General features: G+C 42.6%; 1 protein-coding gene across 1 annotated transcript in view; it reads left to right on the forward strand.

The window, feature by feature from the left end:
* Positions 1–18,192, forward strand: part of DMRT1 (doublesex and mab-3 related transcription factor 1) — an 85,842-nt gene that overhangs the window by 9,938 nt on the left and 57,712 nt on the right. The window contains exons 3-4 of the mRNA XM_066602008.1: positions 3,587–3,870; positions 17,826–17,991. Coding sequence (XP_066458105.1) covers positions 3,587–3,870; positions 17,826–17,991 — 450 coding nt within the window. The remainder of the gene's footprint in view (positions 1–3,586; positions 3,871–17,825; positions 17,992–18,192) is intronic.

Raw genomic sequence — 18,192 nt, forward strand, 5'->3', positions numbered from 1 at the left:
GCAGCGCCTGTGTCCACGAGTGGAGAATCTTAGTGATTCTCCACTCGCGGGATTTAAATCACGGCATGCTGTGATTCTCCGCGATGGGCCTATTAGGCTCATCTCGGAGACCTGTCAGTTCTCTCTCCCCCCCCCCCCCCCTCGCAGCGGAATATCGCTAGCAATAGTCTGCCTCGGTCGTGGACAGGGGGCCTAAACAAGTGTTTTGATGGAGTTTTTTTTATTTTGTAATTTTTCCATGCCCTATAGAGAAGCCTATGAGAAAAATAGTTACAGTAGTAACTGCTCAGTCTGGACCCGTTGGGGATCTGATATGAACTTGTAAAGGGTTTTAAAGGTCTTTCAGCTGTTTGAAAATAATCACAACTACACTTTTAGGGCCCATGTACACGAACATATTTGCGCATGCAAAATTTGCCCTCCCAATACACAGTGAATGCATTGATTTCAGTGGGTTCATTCTCATTACTCCTTCTTTGCGTGCATGCATTTTGCGCATGTGAAATAAAAGCAACATGCTCTACTTTTGTGTGCATTGCGCACCAAAGATCTCTATACAAGTGTATGAAGGGTGCGCAAATGCATGAAACGCTGCGCAATTCTGTGGGCAAGACACATCTGTAAATCATTTGGCTGGAGGTTGTCCAGCGCCCCTTGTGAACTGGTACCGCGAGCGCAAAAAGTACAGTCAATATGCTCAAAGAAGCGCCCAAAGCGCACAATTCAAGGCACAAATGCGTTGCGCTTAGACAAGTGTTTCTGCTTATACGCTTATGTGAAGCAGCCCTTATAGTGGTGAGAGCTCTATGTTTCTGATACTGAGCTCCCAATTCCCTGCACAGTCATAGCCTGTAGCTACCACTAGAGGGTGCTTGGGAGCGAACCTCATACTGTTTTACATTGAACTTAATAAGACAATAATAAGGGTGCATCACACTGGTGTATGTGTATTTTGGTCTGTAAATACACGTATACGCTGCTGCCCTTCGTTTTTTTTGCCTGTTGGCAGTCTTCTTTCTTGCACATATACACAGCATATTTATTTGCGTAAAAAAGAATGCACGTAATCACATTGATTTTGTGTGGAAATATGCAGGTTTCTTGCGTATTGCGCATGTATGTTCGCACGCCCATTGTGTAATACGCACCGAGACAGAACATGCGGCTTATAACTTCACACGATCGCATACGCTCAAGCGAATGATCCCATTTAAATCAATAGGTTCTATTCACTACATACTATGAACGCAAAAAATACGTGCGTAATGTTCAGCGTATTTAAGCTCATGTGATTGAGCCCACCGCGCTTTACGAATCATAGTTAACATACACAAAATAAAACATAACATACAGTGTTAATCTGATAGACAGTTTGCACAAATGGGGTGAGAACTCTACATATAAGAGCTTACAGGCTATGAGGGAACTGGGGTGATCTACGAGGTATAAAAGCTTATTCTGTGCAGTTCAGCAAAATTAAAAAATAAATAAATGACATATAGGGTGCTATACGTGTATACAAAAAGCTGCATGTGCCAGTCAGCAGCCATATTTGTGTATAATATGCACTAAGCTAATCCATCTTTATGCAGGTAGTCTATGTATCCAGAGATAGAGTAGCCCACTGGGGGTATCGGAGGTTCCTCTGGTGCGTCTAGGCTTTTATGAAAAATAGGCCTAAGAGGTCCAGCAGAAGACTTTCGGAGCTGATTTTGAAGCCAGTCACTACAGTCTGTTTCCTTAGACATTAGTCCGCACTGCTAACTGCGGATTTTGATGCAGAATTGTTCCATTATTTTTCTGTCGATACAGTATGAGGGCTTGTTTGTTGCGTGGCGAACTGTAGTTTTTATTTCTATCATTTTTTTGGTGCATGTAATGTATTGTAAAACTTTTTATTAATTTTTGTTTTGGAGAGCAGGCAGGAAAAACTTTGTCATTGTTTTTTATTTAGTTTTTTACAGCATCAATTATACAGCATAAATGACATAATACATTTTTTTCTGCGGGTCGGTACGCTTACGACTATATCAAAAATATAATTTTTTTACGTTTTTCCACTTTTGCACAATAAAACCCCTTTTTTGGGGGGGGGGGATTTTTCCATTGATGGAGCTCTGTGAAGGCTTGTTTTTTGCGTCACTAGCTGCAGTTTTTATTTACACCATTTTGGAGTACATACAGCTTTTTTGATTACTTTTATTGTTCTTTTTGGGAAGTGAAATGAACAAAACACGCATTTTCCCTCCATTTGTTTACAGTTTTTGCTGCACAGAATTTATAGTGTGCTCAAATTATAGTACATGTCGTTACGCACACAGTGATACCACACGTAGGGGTTTTCTTAAATGTTTAACATTTTTTATACAAATAGGGGGGGGGTATTTTTTTTACATTTGTTTGTTTTTTTACACTATTTTTGTCTGTGAAGGGGACCTTAAAGGGGTTCTGTCATTAAACAAAAAAAATTCTATTCTTATCTATTCCTCCCCCTGTTGGTCTATTTACCAGATCTTCACCTCACTGATCTTCTTCTGTCTCCTGCAGTCACGGGGGTGTTACCTCACCTCCAGCTGGCTGATTCCTCTCCTTTCTGTGAGGTTACATACATTGCCAGCAGTCTCTTTCCTGCCAGCCAATGTACGTTATGTCACAGGCCAGCAGGGGGAGTGTCGATCTACTTCAGAGACTGCTCATGCACGCTGCCTTGGCAATAGATCAGCATTCCTTCCTAGCCAGTGACGGCTACAGCACAGGGACATGATCTTCACTGATCCTGCCGGAAGAAATGTGTGAGGAATGCAGCCTTCATAACAAGCCAGCATGCGGTGAGGTGACTCGGGGTCACTGCAGCAACTCAGTGATGAGAAGATGTGGTAAGTCAACTGCCTGTGGAGGAAAAGGTGAGTATAGAATTTTTTTTTTGATGACAAAACCCCTTTAACCATAGCAGCTATGATAAGGCATTGCAGGACTTCTGCTATGTTGTTGCTTGTTATAGCGATAATGGGCAATGGCATAGCAGGATGCCTGTATCTGGCATCCTGTTGCCATAGCAACCCATCAGCCCTCCATGATTACATAGCGGGGATCCGATGACGTCACAGAGGGAGTGCCCTCCCTCTGTGAACCATTTAAATGCTGTGATCTACATAGATTACGGCATGTAGGGGGTTAACAGCGGGAGTCTCTGTCCTTATGCACCCTGGCTGTTGCAGCGTGAGGCCGGCTATCGGTAACACCCGGCTCCCATTGCTGGTTGTCACGGGCTCGCTTCCAATCCCGCGCCATACACACACACACACATGCATGCTTGGCATGTGTAGTGGATGAAGAGAGGTGAGACACTTGCTGCCAGGCTATCTCAAGGATTGGGCAGTTGAAATCCGACAGCTGTTGGGTAATGTTGGGAGCCTGTCTTAGGTGTATAGCGATCATATCATACTCATCAGGGATTTCTTCATGTAAATCTTCCTTTACACTAGCCATGTTAAATTTAGCTTGTAGCTCACATGCTGTCATCATTACTGTTTTCACTCATTTAGAAGATCACAAATGTATAAAGCAGTTATCTCTTCTCTTACAGAGAACAAGATGCTTGTTCCGGATATACCTACTGTTACCAGCAGAGGGCATGTGGAGAGCACTTCTGACTTTGTTGTGGACTCGGCTTACTACAGTAACTTCTACCAACCACCACTCTATCCGTATTACAACAATTTGTATAATTATACACCCTACCAAATGGCTATGACTGCTGATCCCACAAGTAGTGGTGATTTGGGGGCCATAGGTGGAGCACCAATAAAGAACACATTCAGGAGCATCCCAGCTGCTTATGTCCAGGCCCAGTCAGGAAATCAGTGGCAGGTAAAGGAAAGAATATACACAAAACTAGCATTCAAAAAGCTTCCAGCACCAAATTGCTGTTTTTTATGAGTTGTTTTTTTTTCATTGTACAATTCTATATACACTGTGTGTGTTTGCATATACAATATATATTGCAAAAGTATTCACCTTGGTGCTTTTTCTGTTCTGTTGCGTTACATTACAACCCCTGGAATTAAAACACATTTTTTGGGTTGCTTGTACCTTTTGATTTACCCAAGATGCACAAACAATAATTTAAAAAAAACTTTAGTGTACATACGTATTCACTCCCTGAAAGTTAATACTTTGTGGAGCCACTGTTTTCTGTAGTTACAGATCTCTTGGGTTATATATCAGTTTAGCACATTTAGACACTGCGATTTTTGCCCATTGTTTCAGGGAAAACTTCTTCACCTTCTTTAAGTTAGATGGGTTATGTTGGTGTATACAGCAGTCTTCAAGTCATGATGCAGATTTTCAATTGAATTGAGGTCTGGAATTTGTCCAGGCTATTCCAAGACATTTCCCCTTTACCCCTCCAGTGTAACTTTAGCAGCTAGTTTAGGCTCATTGCCCTGCTGGAAGGTGAACCTCCATCCCAGTCTTAAATCTCTGGCAAACCAAAAAGGTTTTCCTCAGTCATTAACATAGTAACATAGTATGTTGGGCTGAAAAAAAAAAAATGTCCATCCAGGTCAGCCTGTTTCCACCTACTCTCCCCCTTGTTGATCCAGAGGAAGGCAAAAAACCCTAGTGGGCAGAACCCTGTGGGGGGTGAAATTCCTTCCCGAATCTATAATGGCAGTCAGAGTAATACCTGGATCAACAATTGAGATCAACAACCTTTCTGGCTATTTAAAGGGGTTGTCTCGCGGCAGCAAGTGGGGTCATACACTTCTGTATGGCCATATTAATGCACTTAATATACATCGTGCATTAATTATGAGCCATACAGAAGTTATTCACTTACCTGCTCCGTTGCTAGCGTCCCCGTCTCCATGGATCCGTCTAAATTCGCTATCTTCTGGCGTTTTTAGACGCGCTTGCGCAGTCCGGTCTTCTGCCTTGTGAATGGGGCCGCTCGTGCCGGAGAGCTGGTCCCGCGTCGTCATCATAGCTCCGCCCCGTCACGTGTGTCGATTCCAGCCAATCAGGAGGCTGGAATCGGCAATGGACCGCACAGAGCCCATGGTGCACCATGGGAGAAGACCCGCGGTGCATCGTGGGTGAAGATCCCGGGGCCATCTTGGAGAAGGAAGAAAGAAGTCGTCGCAGAGCGGGGATTCGGGTAAGTAATATATATATATATATTATTTTTTTTTTTAACCCATCCTTTGGGTTTGTCTCGCGCCGAACGGGGGGCCTATTGAAAAAAAAAAAAAACGTTTCGGCGCGAGACAACCCCTTTAATGTCTATATCCTGTAATATCATAGTGCTCTAAAAAGACGTCTAGTCCCCTCTTAAACTCCTCTATGGATTTTGCCATCACCACGTTCTCAGTCAGAAATTTCCACAGTCTCACTGCTCTAACAATAAAGAACCCCCTTATATGTCAGTGTAGAAACCTTCTTTCCTCTACATGTAGAGGATGCCCTCTTGTTGCCATCGCAATCCTGGGTATAAAGGGATCAATGGAAAGATCCTTGTATTGTCCTCTAATGTATATATACATAGTCATTTGGTCGCCCCTTAGCAGTCTTTTTTTTTAAGGGTGAATAATCCGAATTTTGTTAGCCTCTCTGCGTATTCCAGTCCTCTCATTCCATTTATTAATTTAGTCGCCCTTCTTTTAGCCGCCTCAAGCACGGCAATGTCTTTCCTGAGCACCGGTGTCCAAAACTGTACACGGTATTCCATGTGAGGCCTGACAAGTGCCTTATATAGTGGAAGAATAATGTTCTCATCCCTCTCCCCTATACCTCTTTTAATGCATCCCAAAATTTTATTTGCCTTTGCAGCAGCTGACTGGCATTAGTTGTGCCAATTGAGCCTACAGTTAACTAGTACTCCCAGATCTTTTTACATATCACTTTTCCCTAGCAGTACCCCATTTAGTGTATATCAGTGACATCCTTTTCTCCTGCCTATGTGAAAGACCTTACATTTCTCAACATTGAACTTCATTTGCCATTTTTCTACCCAAGCCCCCAGCTTATCTGGGTCCATTTGTAGCCGCACATTGTCCTCCGTTGTATTAATTGTCTTGTATAATTTTGTATCACCTGCAAATATTGATATTTTACTGTGCAGTCCCTCTATCAGGTCATTGATAAATATACTGAGCCCTGTGGCACCCAACTAGTGAAGGTGGCCCAATCTGAGTGTGAACCATTTATGACCACCCTCTGCTTTCTATCTCTGAGCCAGTTCTTTACCCAGATACACACGTTTTCGCCCAGTCCAAGCTGCCTTATTTTATATATCAGCCTATTATGCAGCACGGTGTCAAATGCTTTAGAGAAATCCAGATATACAAGATCAATAGACTCTCCCAGGTCCAGCCTAGAACTTACTTCATTGTAGAAGCTGATCTTATTGGTCTGACACGATCGACCCCTCATGAACCCGTGCTGATGAGGAGTTATACCATTGTTTTCCTTGAAGTATTCTAGGATGGCATCTCTCAGAAACCCCTCAAATGTTTTTCCAATTATTGAAGTGAGACTTACCAGCCTGTAGTTACCAGGCTCTCTTTTTGAGACCTTTTTGTGTATTGGAACCACATTAGCAATACGCCAAACAAGTGGTACAACCCCGGTCTCAATAGAGTCCCTAAGTATAAGAAATAGAGGTATATCACGCCACTTAGAGTCCTTAAAATTCTTGGATTTATTCCTTCTGTGTCCGGCGTTTTGTCGATTTTAATTTATTGTTAGCTGGCACTGCACTTCCTCCTGCATTAGGCAGACAATAGTTAGTGGGGATTGATTTTATCCCCTTGCATCTTGTGTGGCAATTCTTTTTCTCTCGTAAATATACTTGAGAAAAAACTATTTAATAGATTTGCCTTAAGCCCATTATCTTCTATGGTTCAAAGGGCCAATGCTTTCAGTGCATATCTTTTCACTGTTTATTTTATTGAAAAATAGTTTAGGGCTATTTTTGCTCTCTTTTGGTAATAGTCTCTCTGCCTTCTCCTTGGCAGTTTTTATCTTTTCCTTATGTATTTAGTTTTTTCCCTAATATGTTTTCAGTACGTCATCACTGCCTTCTTGTTTTAGTAATTTAAATGCTTTGTTTTTTTCACTTATTGCCTCTTTACAGTCTTGTTGAACTACATGTGTTTCCTTTTATTTGTAGTTCCTTTTTTTTGTATGGTATGAACTGCTCACATAGGGTATGGATGCACGCCATGTCGGCATTGCATTAGCTACATGACCAGGTACCGGATCCCAGTTGCGGACATGTGACCTATGTCACTGCAGGATTACATGATGGTGAACTATACTACTGGAGAGATTAACCCCATAACAAATGGTATTTCCCTCATACAATCTGGGCGGATTTTTGATACTCTTCACCGCCCCTTCCTTTCCCTCTCCCCTCCCCTTCCTTTTCCGTCCCTGTTCCTCTTTCAATCACCATACCGTTGCCATGTAAACTACACACTAAACCAAGTTCTAGTGTGCTTGAAAAAGAAGATTTTACCCCTCAAAACACATTGCCAGGAGTTGTACGTCTCATCTGACCAGTGAACTTTACTTTATTGGTTTGTCGGTCTGTTATGTGTTGTTTAGCAGACTCCAAACATGTTTCTTATATGCTCTGCTTTAAGCAATTACTTTCTTCTAGCCATTTTTTCATGAAGGCCCACTATTTGTAGTGTACGGCTTGTTGTGTTCCTGTAAATAAATACTTCCATCATTTGTGTGGGTCTTTGAAGATCCTTTAGGGTGACTACCCACTACATGTAATGTTAAAATCGCGAGATCGTGGTAAATTGCGATTTTGCGTGATCGCGATTTTAACATTACAAGTCCCATAGATCCCTGCAGGGAAAAAAAACACTGCGAATTTCGCAGTGAAAAAAAACTAGTGGGTAGTCACCCTTAGGCTGGGTTCACACAGGGCGGATTCCTGTCGGAAATCTCGCGGTTTGGCCGCAGCAAAAACCGCGAGATTTCCGCCGGGAGAACCGGCTTTGAAGTGGCTCGGCTGCATGCTTTTCCGTTGCGGCCGGCGCTCCCATAGAGGAGAGCGCGGCCGCGACGAAAATAAACAAAAAAAAACGAAAGTAAACAGACATGCTGCTTCTTTTGAAGCCGCGGTTTCAACCGGATTTACCGCAGCGGATTAGCCGTCCCGTGTGGACGAGGTTTCTGAGAAACCTCGTCCACATGGCTGGCTAATCCCGAGATTAGCGGCCGCGGGCGGATCTGCTGCGGCAGAACCGCGGCAAATCCGCCCTGTGTGACCCTAGGCTTAAAGTTACCTTTTTTGGCAGGTTTATCGGCTTTATAGTTGTGCCATATTCCTTCTATTTGGTTACAATGGGTTTAGTGGTGCTTTATGGAACATTCAAACTTTGAGATACTTTTTATCCCAACCTTGAGCTACACTCCTCTATAGCTTTTGTCTCTGACCTGTTAGGGAAGCTAATTGGTCTGCCGCTTTTTCTTTCTACTGTAATATTGTGGACTATTTTATCAGATCCATTACATAAAATCTAAATTAAAATCATTTTAATTACAGGTTGTAATTCAAAAAAATAGGAAAACCCCCAAGGTGGTGAATACTTTCACAAAGCACTTTGTGTGTGTGTTTTTTTTATTTATACAGCATAATGTGGAGATTTTTTTTCCAGGAACTTGTATTCTGAGCCTTCTGAATTACATCTAGGGGAACTATGATGCTGAGTCCAATTTATTGCACAATGGACACCGATAGCTGCTGATATCCTTGATTTTGACTTGGAAAATGGTGCTGCACACCTTATTTTTACATTGACAATAGAGATGAGCGAGCATACTCGCTAAGGGCAAGTACTCGAGCGAGTATTGTCCTTAGCAAGTACCTGCCCGCTCATGAGAAAAGATTCAAGTGCCGGCGGGGGGAAATCTCTCTCTCTCCCTCCCCCATGCTGACTCCCGCAACACTCTGCTCACCCCCGCCGGCACCCGAAACTTTTCTCACGAGCGGGCAGCTACTCACTAAGGACAATACTCGCTCAAGTATTTGCCCTTAGCGATTATGCTCACTCATCTCTAATTGACAACAACAGTGGGTTGGATAAAATGGATTTGGTTAAAAAAAATTGGAAAACTGATCAATTTTTCATTGAAAATATTAATGCTAAAAAATAACATCAACAGTGCTGTAAAGTGTATGAATTAAAATTGACGCAGATTACTAGATGTTAAGCTCTGTGAACATTCGTATTGGAGACTCTCTAAATAGGGGATAAATGTCTATTGATGCGAAACCCCCTTTAAGGGCTCATGTCCACGGGCAAAATAAGAATTAAAATCCGCAGCAGATTTTAACTCTTCTCCTGCCCGCGGATCCGCACCCCATAGGGATGCATTGACCACCCGCGGGGTAGATAAATACCCGCGGATGGTCAATAAAAGGGATTTAAAAAAAAAAATGCAGCATGAAAAAATCTGGACCATGCTCCATTTTCATGCGGGTCTCCCGCGGGGACGGCTCCCGCGGGCTTCTATTGAAGCCTATGGAAGCCGTCCGGATCCGCGGGAGACCTAAAATAGGAATTTAAAAGAATTTACCCATCCGGAGCGGACCGGGAAGGTCCTCTCTTCCTCACGGCCGCATCTTTCTTGCTTCGGCTCGGCGGATGTGCCCGGCGCATGCGCGCGGCACGCCGGAGACGTGCCGCCGGCGTGACGACTTCATCCGCCGGCCGAAAAAGAAGATCCGGCCGTGAGGAAGAGAAGACTTTCCCCGCCCGCTACGGATGGGTAAATTCTTTTAAATTCCTATTTTCAGCGCTCATGTCCGCGGGGCAGGAGGGACCCGCTGCAGATTCTCCATGGAGAATCCGTAGCGGGCCTGATTTTCCCCGTGGACATGAGGCCTAAGAGGTTAACATGGAAAGGTACAATACACTGCAATACAAAGGTCCCGCAGTGGCAGTAACAGAAACCTATAACATTAAAGAGGACCTATTGAGCTTGAATGGCTCTATAGCTGTGCTGCCATGGCCCCGTTGACTTACAGTCCCATTAGATTCAGTCCCAGCACTATGAATCTGTCAATCAAATCTGACATACACTCAGTGTATGATATTAGATTTGACAGTGGTGGAGGCTGACAAATGCAAAACGGCAGAAGCGGACTTGGCACTAAGGGAATGGGGTTTGGGGTGTAGAGAGAAAAATAAAAAGCCAGGCCACATATGCAAAGCTCCATAGTCAACCGCACTGACACGAGGACATGGCAGCTCCTCTTTAAATTCCATAAAATAAAAAAAACCTATTCAAGTAAAAATATTAAGTTAAACCCTTTTCCCATAAAAAAGAAATCTGAACTATAAAAAATATGCAAAATTGGTATCCATGCATCTGAAAAAGTCTGTACTATTAATCTATTCTATTATGTAAGCCACATGGTTAATGCTGTAAAAAATACAAAGTGCCAGAATTTCAGGATTATTTTTGTCACCCCATATTGCAAAAAAATTCTACAAAAAGTATTTTGCATTTCAAAATGTACCACTCAAAACTACAGCTGCGCTCGTAAAAAAGCGTCATAGAGTCCCATTGACAGAATAATTTAAAAAATCTATGGGTCTCAAAAGATTGTGTACGGATCTATGGAATAAAGTGAACATGCCACTTTTAACACACTGCAAGACAAAAAGAAAAAAGCGCACAGATGTGAATAGTGTTATCCAGAGCAGTTTCCCAGATAAGCCTGTTGGTAAGCAGCACCCTCCCCATCGGATAAGTGGTGACTTCTGTCAACAAACAAAGCATAAAGGTGTAGGATGCAGTGTTCTGAAACCCAAGGCTGAAGCTAAAACTTTAATGGCAATGTGTTTCTACGCCAAAGCGGCATCTTCATCTGGCCCTTACTACATAACGTTTGCCAAGCACAGTATTTAAAAGACCACAGGCAGCAGTGATGACATCGCAGGGTTATCATAACAATATCCTCATAGCAGATGCCATGATACCTCTTAACATTTTACCAGCCTGAAGATATTGTGAGGATTATGTGACATTGAGGGCTCAGGCACATGGGCGCCGATGCACCCGTGTTTCAGGACAGGAAGACGGCAGTGCAGACGAATCTCCGTACCTTCCGAAAAAAGAACATATGGCTGGCAATGGAGCCGGTCATGCGGAGATTCGTCCGACACGAGGTGCGGCCGTCTTCCTGTCCTGAAACACGGGCGGATCGGCGCCCGTGTGACTGAGCCCTGACCATTGTTTTTAAACGCAGATTTGTAAGCTAAATCATTAAATTGCGCAAAAAAAAAAAAAACATATATTTTTTTTAACTCCAGAAACTCTCATAAAAAGGTTTATGCATGTTCCCCAATGTTTTATGGAATGGGTCATGAGACCTGAAACACCAATTTATATGTGCTTTTAAATTTTGTTTACAGGATAGCATTTGGTAAAGGGGGCTCTGAAAGGGGGCTATCATTGCATCTAATCACTAAGATATCGCAATCGCTATTTACCATGGCATCTAAGGGGTTGAATGGCGAGATCAGAGTCCTCTCTTTTACCAGCCATTGCCATAGATTGTCAGCTGTGCCTGTGCCACCCCCACACAGCTCATTTATGTCACTGGGCACTAAGTACATTACATTTCACTAATTGTACGGCAGACGTTGTCAAAGGGGCAAGTCCAGAGAATATTATTAAACACGTAAAGTGACATGCCAAGAGATTTACTGTTGTCTTCCAACTGCAATGACTAGCATGAGATTTCCAAGCATGCCACTTGCTTCTCCACTATATTTATTTTGCCTTCTTTCCTTTCTTAGAAGAAAAGAGATGAAGTTACTGCTCTTTAACGTCAAAAAGACAAATCTGTTATGTATACTCACTAAAATGAGATTGATAATGCTGAAATGATTTATTGCACGTGCTTGTCCAAAACACACTTCATTGCAGAGGATTTATAAGACAAACCATTTGTGATATTGTTTATTCCAAATCCATGGTCAGAAATATAACACTATATTGCTCCCTGTCTTCGGGGTTTGATAAAATGATTTTTCGCTCGCTAGCCGAGTGTGTCACCAATGTCGAATTTGCATGATATTTGTCATTATAGTCTTGACCTTTCCTTTTAGAGATTTTTTATCTGTATATGTTAATGTATGGTATAAGCAATGTCTGTTAGAGGTAAAAGGGGGTGTCTGTCAAATATATCGTGCTTGCAGTTTGGAGATCAAGGAGAGCAAGTAAGAAGGGTTATGTGCCCAAAATGGAGAAATAAAAGAGAATAAAAGTAATCATACGGACCTTATTTTTAGACATTCCGAATTGCTGCAGCAGCTGCCATGACGAGAGGAGTATAGCTAAGTTGAAGAAACTTAGGGATCGAGATGTAACAATGTAGCAGTAAGATATTTTAACAGTACAGTTTCTGTCTCATGGCTTTACATTGGTGGTATTTACTAAGGGCCCAGTTTGGCTTTTCCATTCATTTAAAATCAGTGCAAACTTGGGGTGCTTTCACATCTGCACTGGGGATACTGCTTTCCTTCTCCGTTCGGGCAGACCCCATTGACTATAATGGGGTCTGCCTGCTTTCCGCCCAGCTGCCCGACTTTTGATGGAGGAAAAAGCACTTTCTCTTCCGGTATTTTCAGCTACATTTGTGATGGAAACTCCGACAGGAGGGTCCGATGGAGATGTGAAACCGGCCTTACTGCATGGTTTCACTTTAAAACTGTACTGATAACCAATTATTATAAGGTTGTCTAAATAGCGGCTATAGTAGCCTCGCTTCTCAGATCCCCGGTCATCTGGCTGTACTGCTACGGAAATTTTTGCATTGCATGTTGGCATTCCAATAAATGATCAATATGTGATTCCTGGACGGTCTGAGCTATTTTGGTGTAGGTCTCTCCACTGTTGTTAATAGAGCAAGGGATCCCACCTTCCCCCTCTGACAATATAAATGAATAAATAATACAATAGTTCTATTTCAGAAACAGAACTTTTACACCATAGGAATTGGCCACCTTTTCATCTCCGAATAGTTTAAATTAGTTGTCCATTATCTATCGTATACTATCACATTTTCCCCTTGTGGCTTGGTCCATTTAAAATTGATATGTTGCATTCAGGCAGTGATGTAACTTGGACACAAGTAAACCATTTGTTTCATTGCTACCCACCCCGTTGACCTGTTGCTGGGGCTGCGATTGAGCACTGCTGTTATCCTTGTGCTGCACAGCTTGCTCCCCTGAGGCTAACATGTGCTGCTGCCTCCTCTTAACCCCTTGAGTGGCGGGTTTCCTACCACCCTGTCGTGCCCACCAGGGCAGGTTTTTTTAAATGGTCTAATCATTGAATTTCAACTAATTTTGCAGTTGCGTCTCAAGAGCCATAACTTTTTCATTTTTCCATTGACATGGCCATGTGAGGGCTTGTTTTTTGCGGGACAAGTTGTGATTTTTTTTAAACAGGGGGGAGGAAAAAAATAATGGGGAAAAAAGAAAAAAAGGGGCCATGTCATTAAGGGGTTAAATAATGTATTAACTTCCTTCTCTGGGTCATTACGACGCATGGATACCACATGTGTGATTGTATTTTTGATTTTTTACAAAGTAAAGGGAGACAAGTGTTTTTATTATTTTTTTAAATAATTTTTTACCTTTTTTTTATTTTATTTATTTTTTTGTCCCTTTAGGGGACTTCCACAGGGACCCATCAGGACCCCTGATCACATTCCAGGGGTCCGATGGTGACAGTCCTTTACATGCTGCAGTGACAGCCCTTTACATGCTGCAGTCACATAGACTGCAGCATGTAAAGGGTTAACACAGCAGAGATCGGAGGTTTTCTCTGATCTCTGCTGTAAGAGCTAGTACCTAGCTGTCCTCTGACAGCTAACAACCAGCTCTCCCTGCCACAGAGACCATCAGCTTGCTTCTGACAAGCCGATGGTCTCTATGGCAACCTGTAAACAAAGCAGGAGGTTGCCAACATATCGGCAATATCTTCTGCTGGTTTTTCAAAGCCCTTGCACTGCTCTGTGTGGGTCTGTGCAGGCAGAGCACACTGTCACAGCTTGTGGCATTGTGCTCTGCAGCTCCCATAGTGATACATAGCCCGGAAATCTTCCGGGCTATGTCACTATGAGCAGTGGAGCTCGTCCCGGAAAATTTCCGGGCGTGCCACTCAAGGGGTTAAAGGGCCAGAGCATGCTCTCGTAACCTGTTCCTCACCAATCATCACACACACCTCTGGCTATAGTAGGGAAGATGCTGAAGTTGGTTTCCTACCCATTTGTGACAAAGCTCCCATTTGTGTTTTACCCCGGTACTGAGCTCCACCTGTTCTCCTGGTTATCACAACTTTTTGTGCTCCTGACCTCAACTATATTACTGGACTTCATTATTTGCTTGCTGCTTGTCCTGACCTTTGCCTGGATATCGTTACTGATGTTGTGCTGCCGGCCTTGACCAATGATAGTTGTATAGGCAAGACTGTTCACACCACTAGGTACTTCGCCTCAGCTCTGTGCAGCATCAGCAGCCACACAACTGAGGCTATCTCTGCCAGTAATGGCCCTGCATTGAAGACTAAATTCTGCTTAAGGGGTCAAGTGTAAAAACTAGGGTTCCCTTACTGCTACCAAAGTCTAATTGGTGTGTGGCAAGGTGGATCCACATCCGCCTGCCTGACAACTTGCACCACGGTCCACCCCAGCCTCACAGGGGAGCCAATGGACACCCCAGATACCAGAGCTCAGGTGACACTGCAACCTCTACACCCACAATACCTACTGCACTACTGTCTAGTACAATAGTATATCCCAATTCATAATGACCTTTGGTTTGACATATTTCTAGCCACATTCAAGAGTCTACAGGATCATCAGAAGCACATGTTGGATCTGTTAGTGGATTCTGTTCACATCGGCACAGGACAAAACCGTGCCATGATTTGAAGGCTGTGCAGCCTTATTTAGTCCCCGGTGTGTTGTTTTCCCTGAAAAATTGCGCAATTCATTCTGCAGGTATCAGATACGCCTTTGCGCTCCCCGATAGACATTTATTTTGCATGTTGTTTTTTTTTCCATGTGCAAAAGCAAAAGTGGGATTTAACCCATTGAAAACAATGGGTTCTATTCTCTGCGCATTGTGTGTAAGCCCTAAAACAGCAGCCAAAACTGATGTCTTTTTAAGATCCTGTTTACAGCTGTCTGAAAATCCCAGAAAATTAGGGATTTCATCAGGAAAAGTGGCAGACAGCATGATGGAAGCCTGACCGTTCCTATTATAGTCAGTGGGGTCCGTCGAGGTTTTATCTTGCCATGGGATGAATTGGGATTTACATATTTTCCTCCTCTTATGCCTTAATGGAAGAGCGGAAAGCAAAATGCAGATGTGAACTTAGCCTAACTTTCTAAGTTTCCTGTGTTTAAAAGTAACCGCGTACAAAGTATTTAGTGGTAATTTGTACGAAGAGCAATCGTTTTATGAAAAATTAGATAGTTAAATTGATTTAGCACAAGAAAGTGTAGAAAAAGAAGATGTAAGTGTAGTTGTAAACCACCCCTGGACACCGAGGGGCTGCTGTGTACTGCATGCAATTTTCTTCAGATCCTCAGATTATATCTCATCTGAGATGTATGTGTAATAAAATAAAAAAGAGGTATACAGTTTGTTCTGTCTGGATGAATGTTCCTCTTGTCTATGAGTCATAGAATATGTATTATTACATCTTCCACCCTGCAGATTTATGCTAAAAAGTATCATAGTGTCTCTGGCAGCTGAAGTGTGACATGAATAGAAGCCATAATTCTCTCTGCAGGTAATATAAAAGATTTTTTCTTAACTCGATAGTGCTGATAGGGCTATATCTCTCTAGTGTCACAGCAGTTTTAGATTCTGATGGCAACATATTGTTTATGGGTCAGCGACTTTGTCTTAAACAGTAGCTTGGAACAGAATAGCATAGGTTAATTAAGTATGTCTATCAACACGGACAGATATAGATGTTTCCTCTCACAGCAATGCCAGCATCTGCAATGATTCAAGCCAGTGTCTCGCCTGGGCTCGGCTTTTTTCTGCCACAGTACGTGCTTCAGTTTTAGAAGAATCTACCAGAGTTTCCATAGAACTTTTTTTATAGGGTACTTTATACTACGAGCTAACAATTGTGTTGTCATTTTAATTGCTCATTGCATCCTGTTATATGTATCACTGTACGTGTTTTTGATTTATGATTGTTTTATTTTCATAAGACAAATAATTTTAGATACATACTACATAGCATAACACAAATCTTATTAAAGGGGTTGTCTCGCGCCGAAACGGGTTGTTTTTTTTTTCCATAGGCCCCCCGTTCAGCGCAGGACAACCCCAAGGGATGTGTTAAAAAAAAAAAAAAAATACATATTACTTACCCGAATCCCCGCTCTGCGACGTCTTCCTTCTTCTTCCTTCACCAAGATGGCTGCCGAGATCTTCACCCACGATGCACCGCGGGTCCTTTCCCATGGTGCACCGTGGGCTCTGTGCGGTCCATTGGCGATTCCAGCCTCCTGATTGGCTGGAATCGGCACACGTGACGGGGCGGAGCTACGATGACGACGCCGGACCAGCTCTCCGGCACGAGCGGTCCCATTCACAAGGCAGAAGACCGGACCGCGCAAGCGCGTCTAAAAACGCCAGGAGACAGCGAATTTAGACGGATCCACGGGGACGCTAGCAACGGAGCAGGTAAGTGAATAACTTCTGTATGGCTCATATTTAATGCACGATGTATATTACAAAGTGCATTAATATGGCCATACAGAAGTGTATAACCCCACTTGCTGCTGCGAGACAACCCCTTTAAGGTCTGTTTCACATCTACATCCGAGTATCAGGAGGTTCCGTCATAGATACGGCTGAAAATACCAGAAGATAAAAAAGGGCTACATGCAGGGTTTTTCGCTTCTGCTGGACAGCAGGCGAACACCATTATAGTCAATGGGGTCTGTCCGGCGCAGTTCTGACGGAACCGTTCGGCTACAAAGATTCCCCTTTCCTGCTTCCCGAACTGAGCAGGAAAACGGAATCCCTGCCACTAAGCTTTTCTGTTACAGTGAATATGTATCCTTGACTTTTTTTCTCTTCTGTTAAGTTGTTAATTGAGGAACAGTGGCAGGACAGAACTTTTAAGGGTATTTTTGGTTATCCATCACCATTTTTTTTTTAATACCCAGTTTCCCTGAAAATAAGAAATTTTTGCTCCAAAAGATTTAAATTTTTTTACTACTTAAATTCACTTTTTTAATTAACTGTAACTAGGGCTTATTTTTGGAGTATGGTTTATTTCAAGCATCCTCAAAAATCCTGAAAAATTATGCTAGGGCTTATTTTCGGGGTAGATCTTATTTTCATCCGTCGCTATCCTTTAGGCTATTGCTGCGTTTTTAGCACCTGAATAATAGTATAAATATTTATTTATGCTTTGGAAAAATAAAGAGAAAGTGTTTTTTTTTATGCATATGTATTTTTGTGAAATTAATTAAAGTGGTGACTGATAACCCAAAAGTTCCCATTTTTATATAAGGGTATCTATAAAGGCGCTAATAAATCAATGGTAGTTTGGGGAACCAGCTTTCCTAGAATGCAAGAATGGCAATGTCCGGTTATAACCCCCTTTTATACAGAACCATAGGTAGACAAATTATTAGACTTTTGGAGTCAATACAACCAATCCGGACGTCCCGATGAAAGCTTTCATCTTGCCCATTTAGTGTCCTTTTATACTTGCCAACCTTCAGCTTAGTTTTCTGTCTTTTTTTGTAGGTGAAAAGCAATGATAACCGTCTTCCCGGACACAACACGAGCTCCCAGTACAGGATGCACTCGTACTACCCCTCATACATGGGGCAGAGCATGGCCGCACCTGCCTGTGTCCAGCCTATCTTCACTTTTGAGGAAAACCTTTCCTACCCTGAGATCAAAGCCAATGGTAAGCCCTGTCATTCTTAATGATTCCGACCAACGCAGTTGTATGTATTAGTGTCTATGAGTTAGCATTTTCTTGCAATGCTAAAGTGCAGAGGTAATTTCAATTGTCATTATTTTTTTCATTTACTTAGAATTTGTGCTATTATTAAATGGTCTAAAAGCCTTCTTGCTGGTTAGGACCATAATACTTTTCTGAAAGCCA

Source organism: Eleutherodactylus coqui, chromosome 5, assembly GCF_035609145.1.
Source record: "Eleutherodactylus coqui strain aEleCoq1 chromosome 5, aEleCoq1.hap1, whole genome shotgun sequence".
Taxonomy (NCBI): domain Eukaryota; kingdom Metazoa; phylum Chordata; class Amphibia; order Anura; family Eleutherodactylidae; genus Eleutherodactylus; species Eleutherodactylus coqui.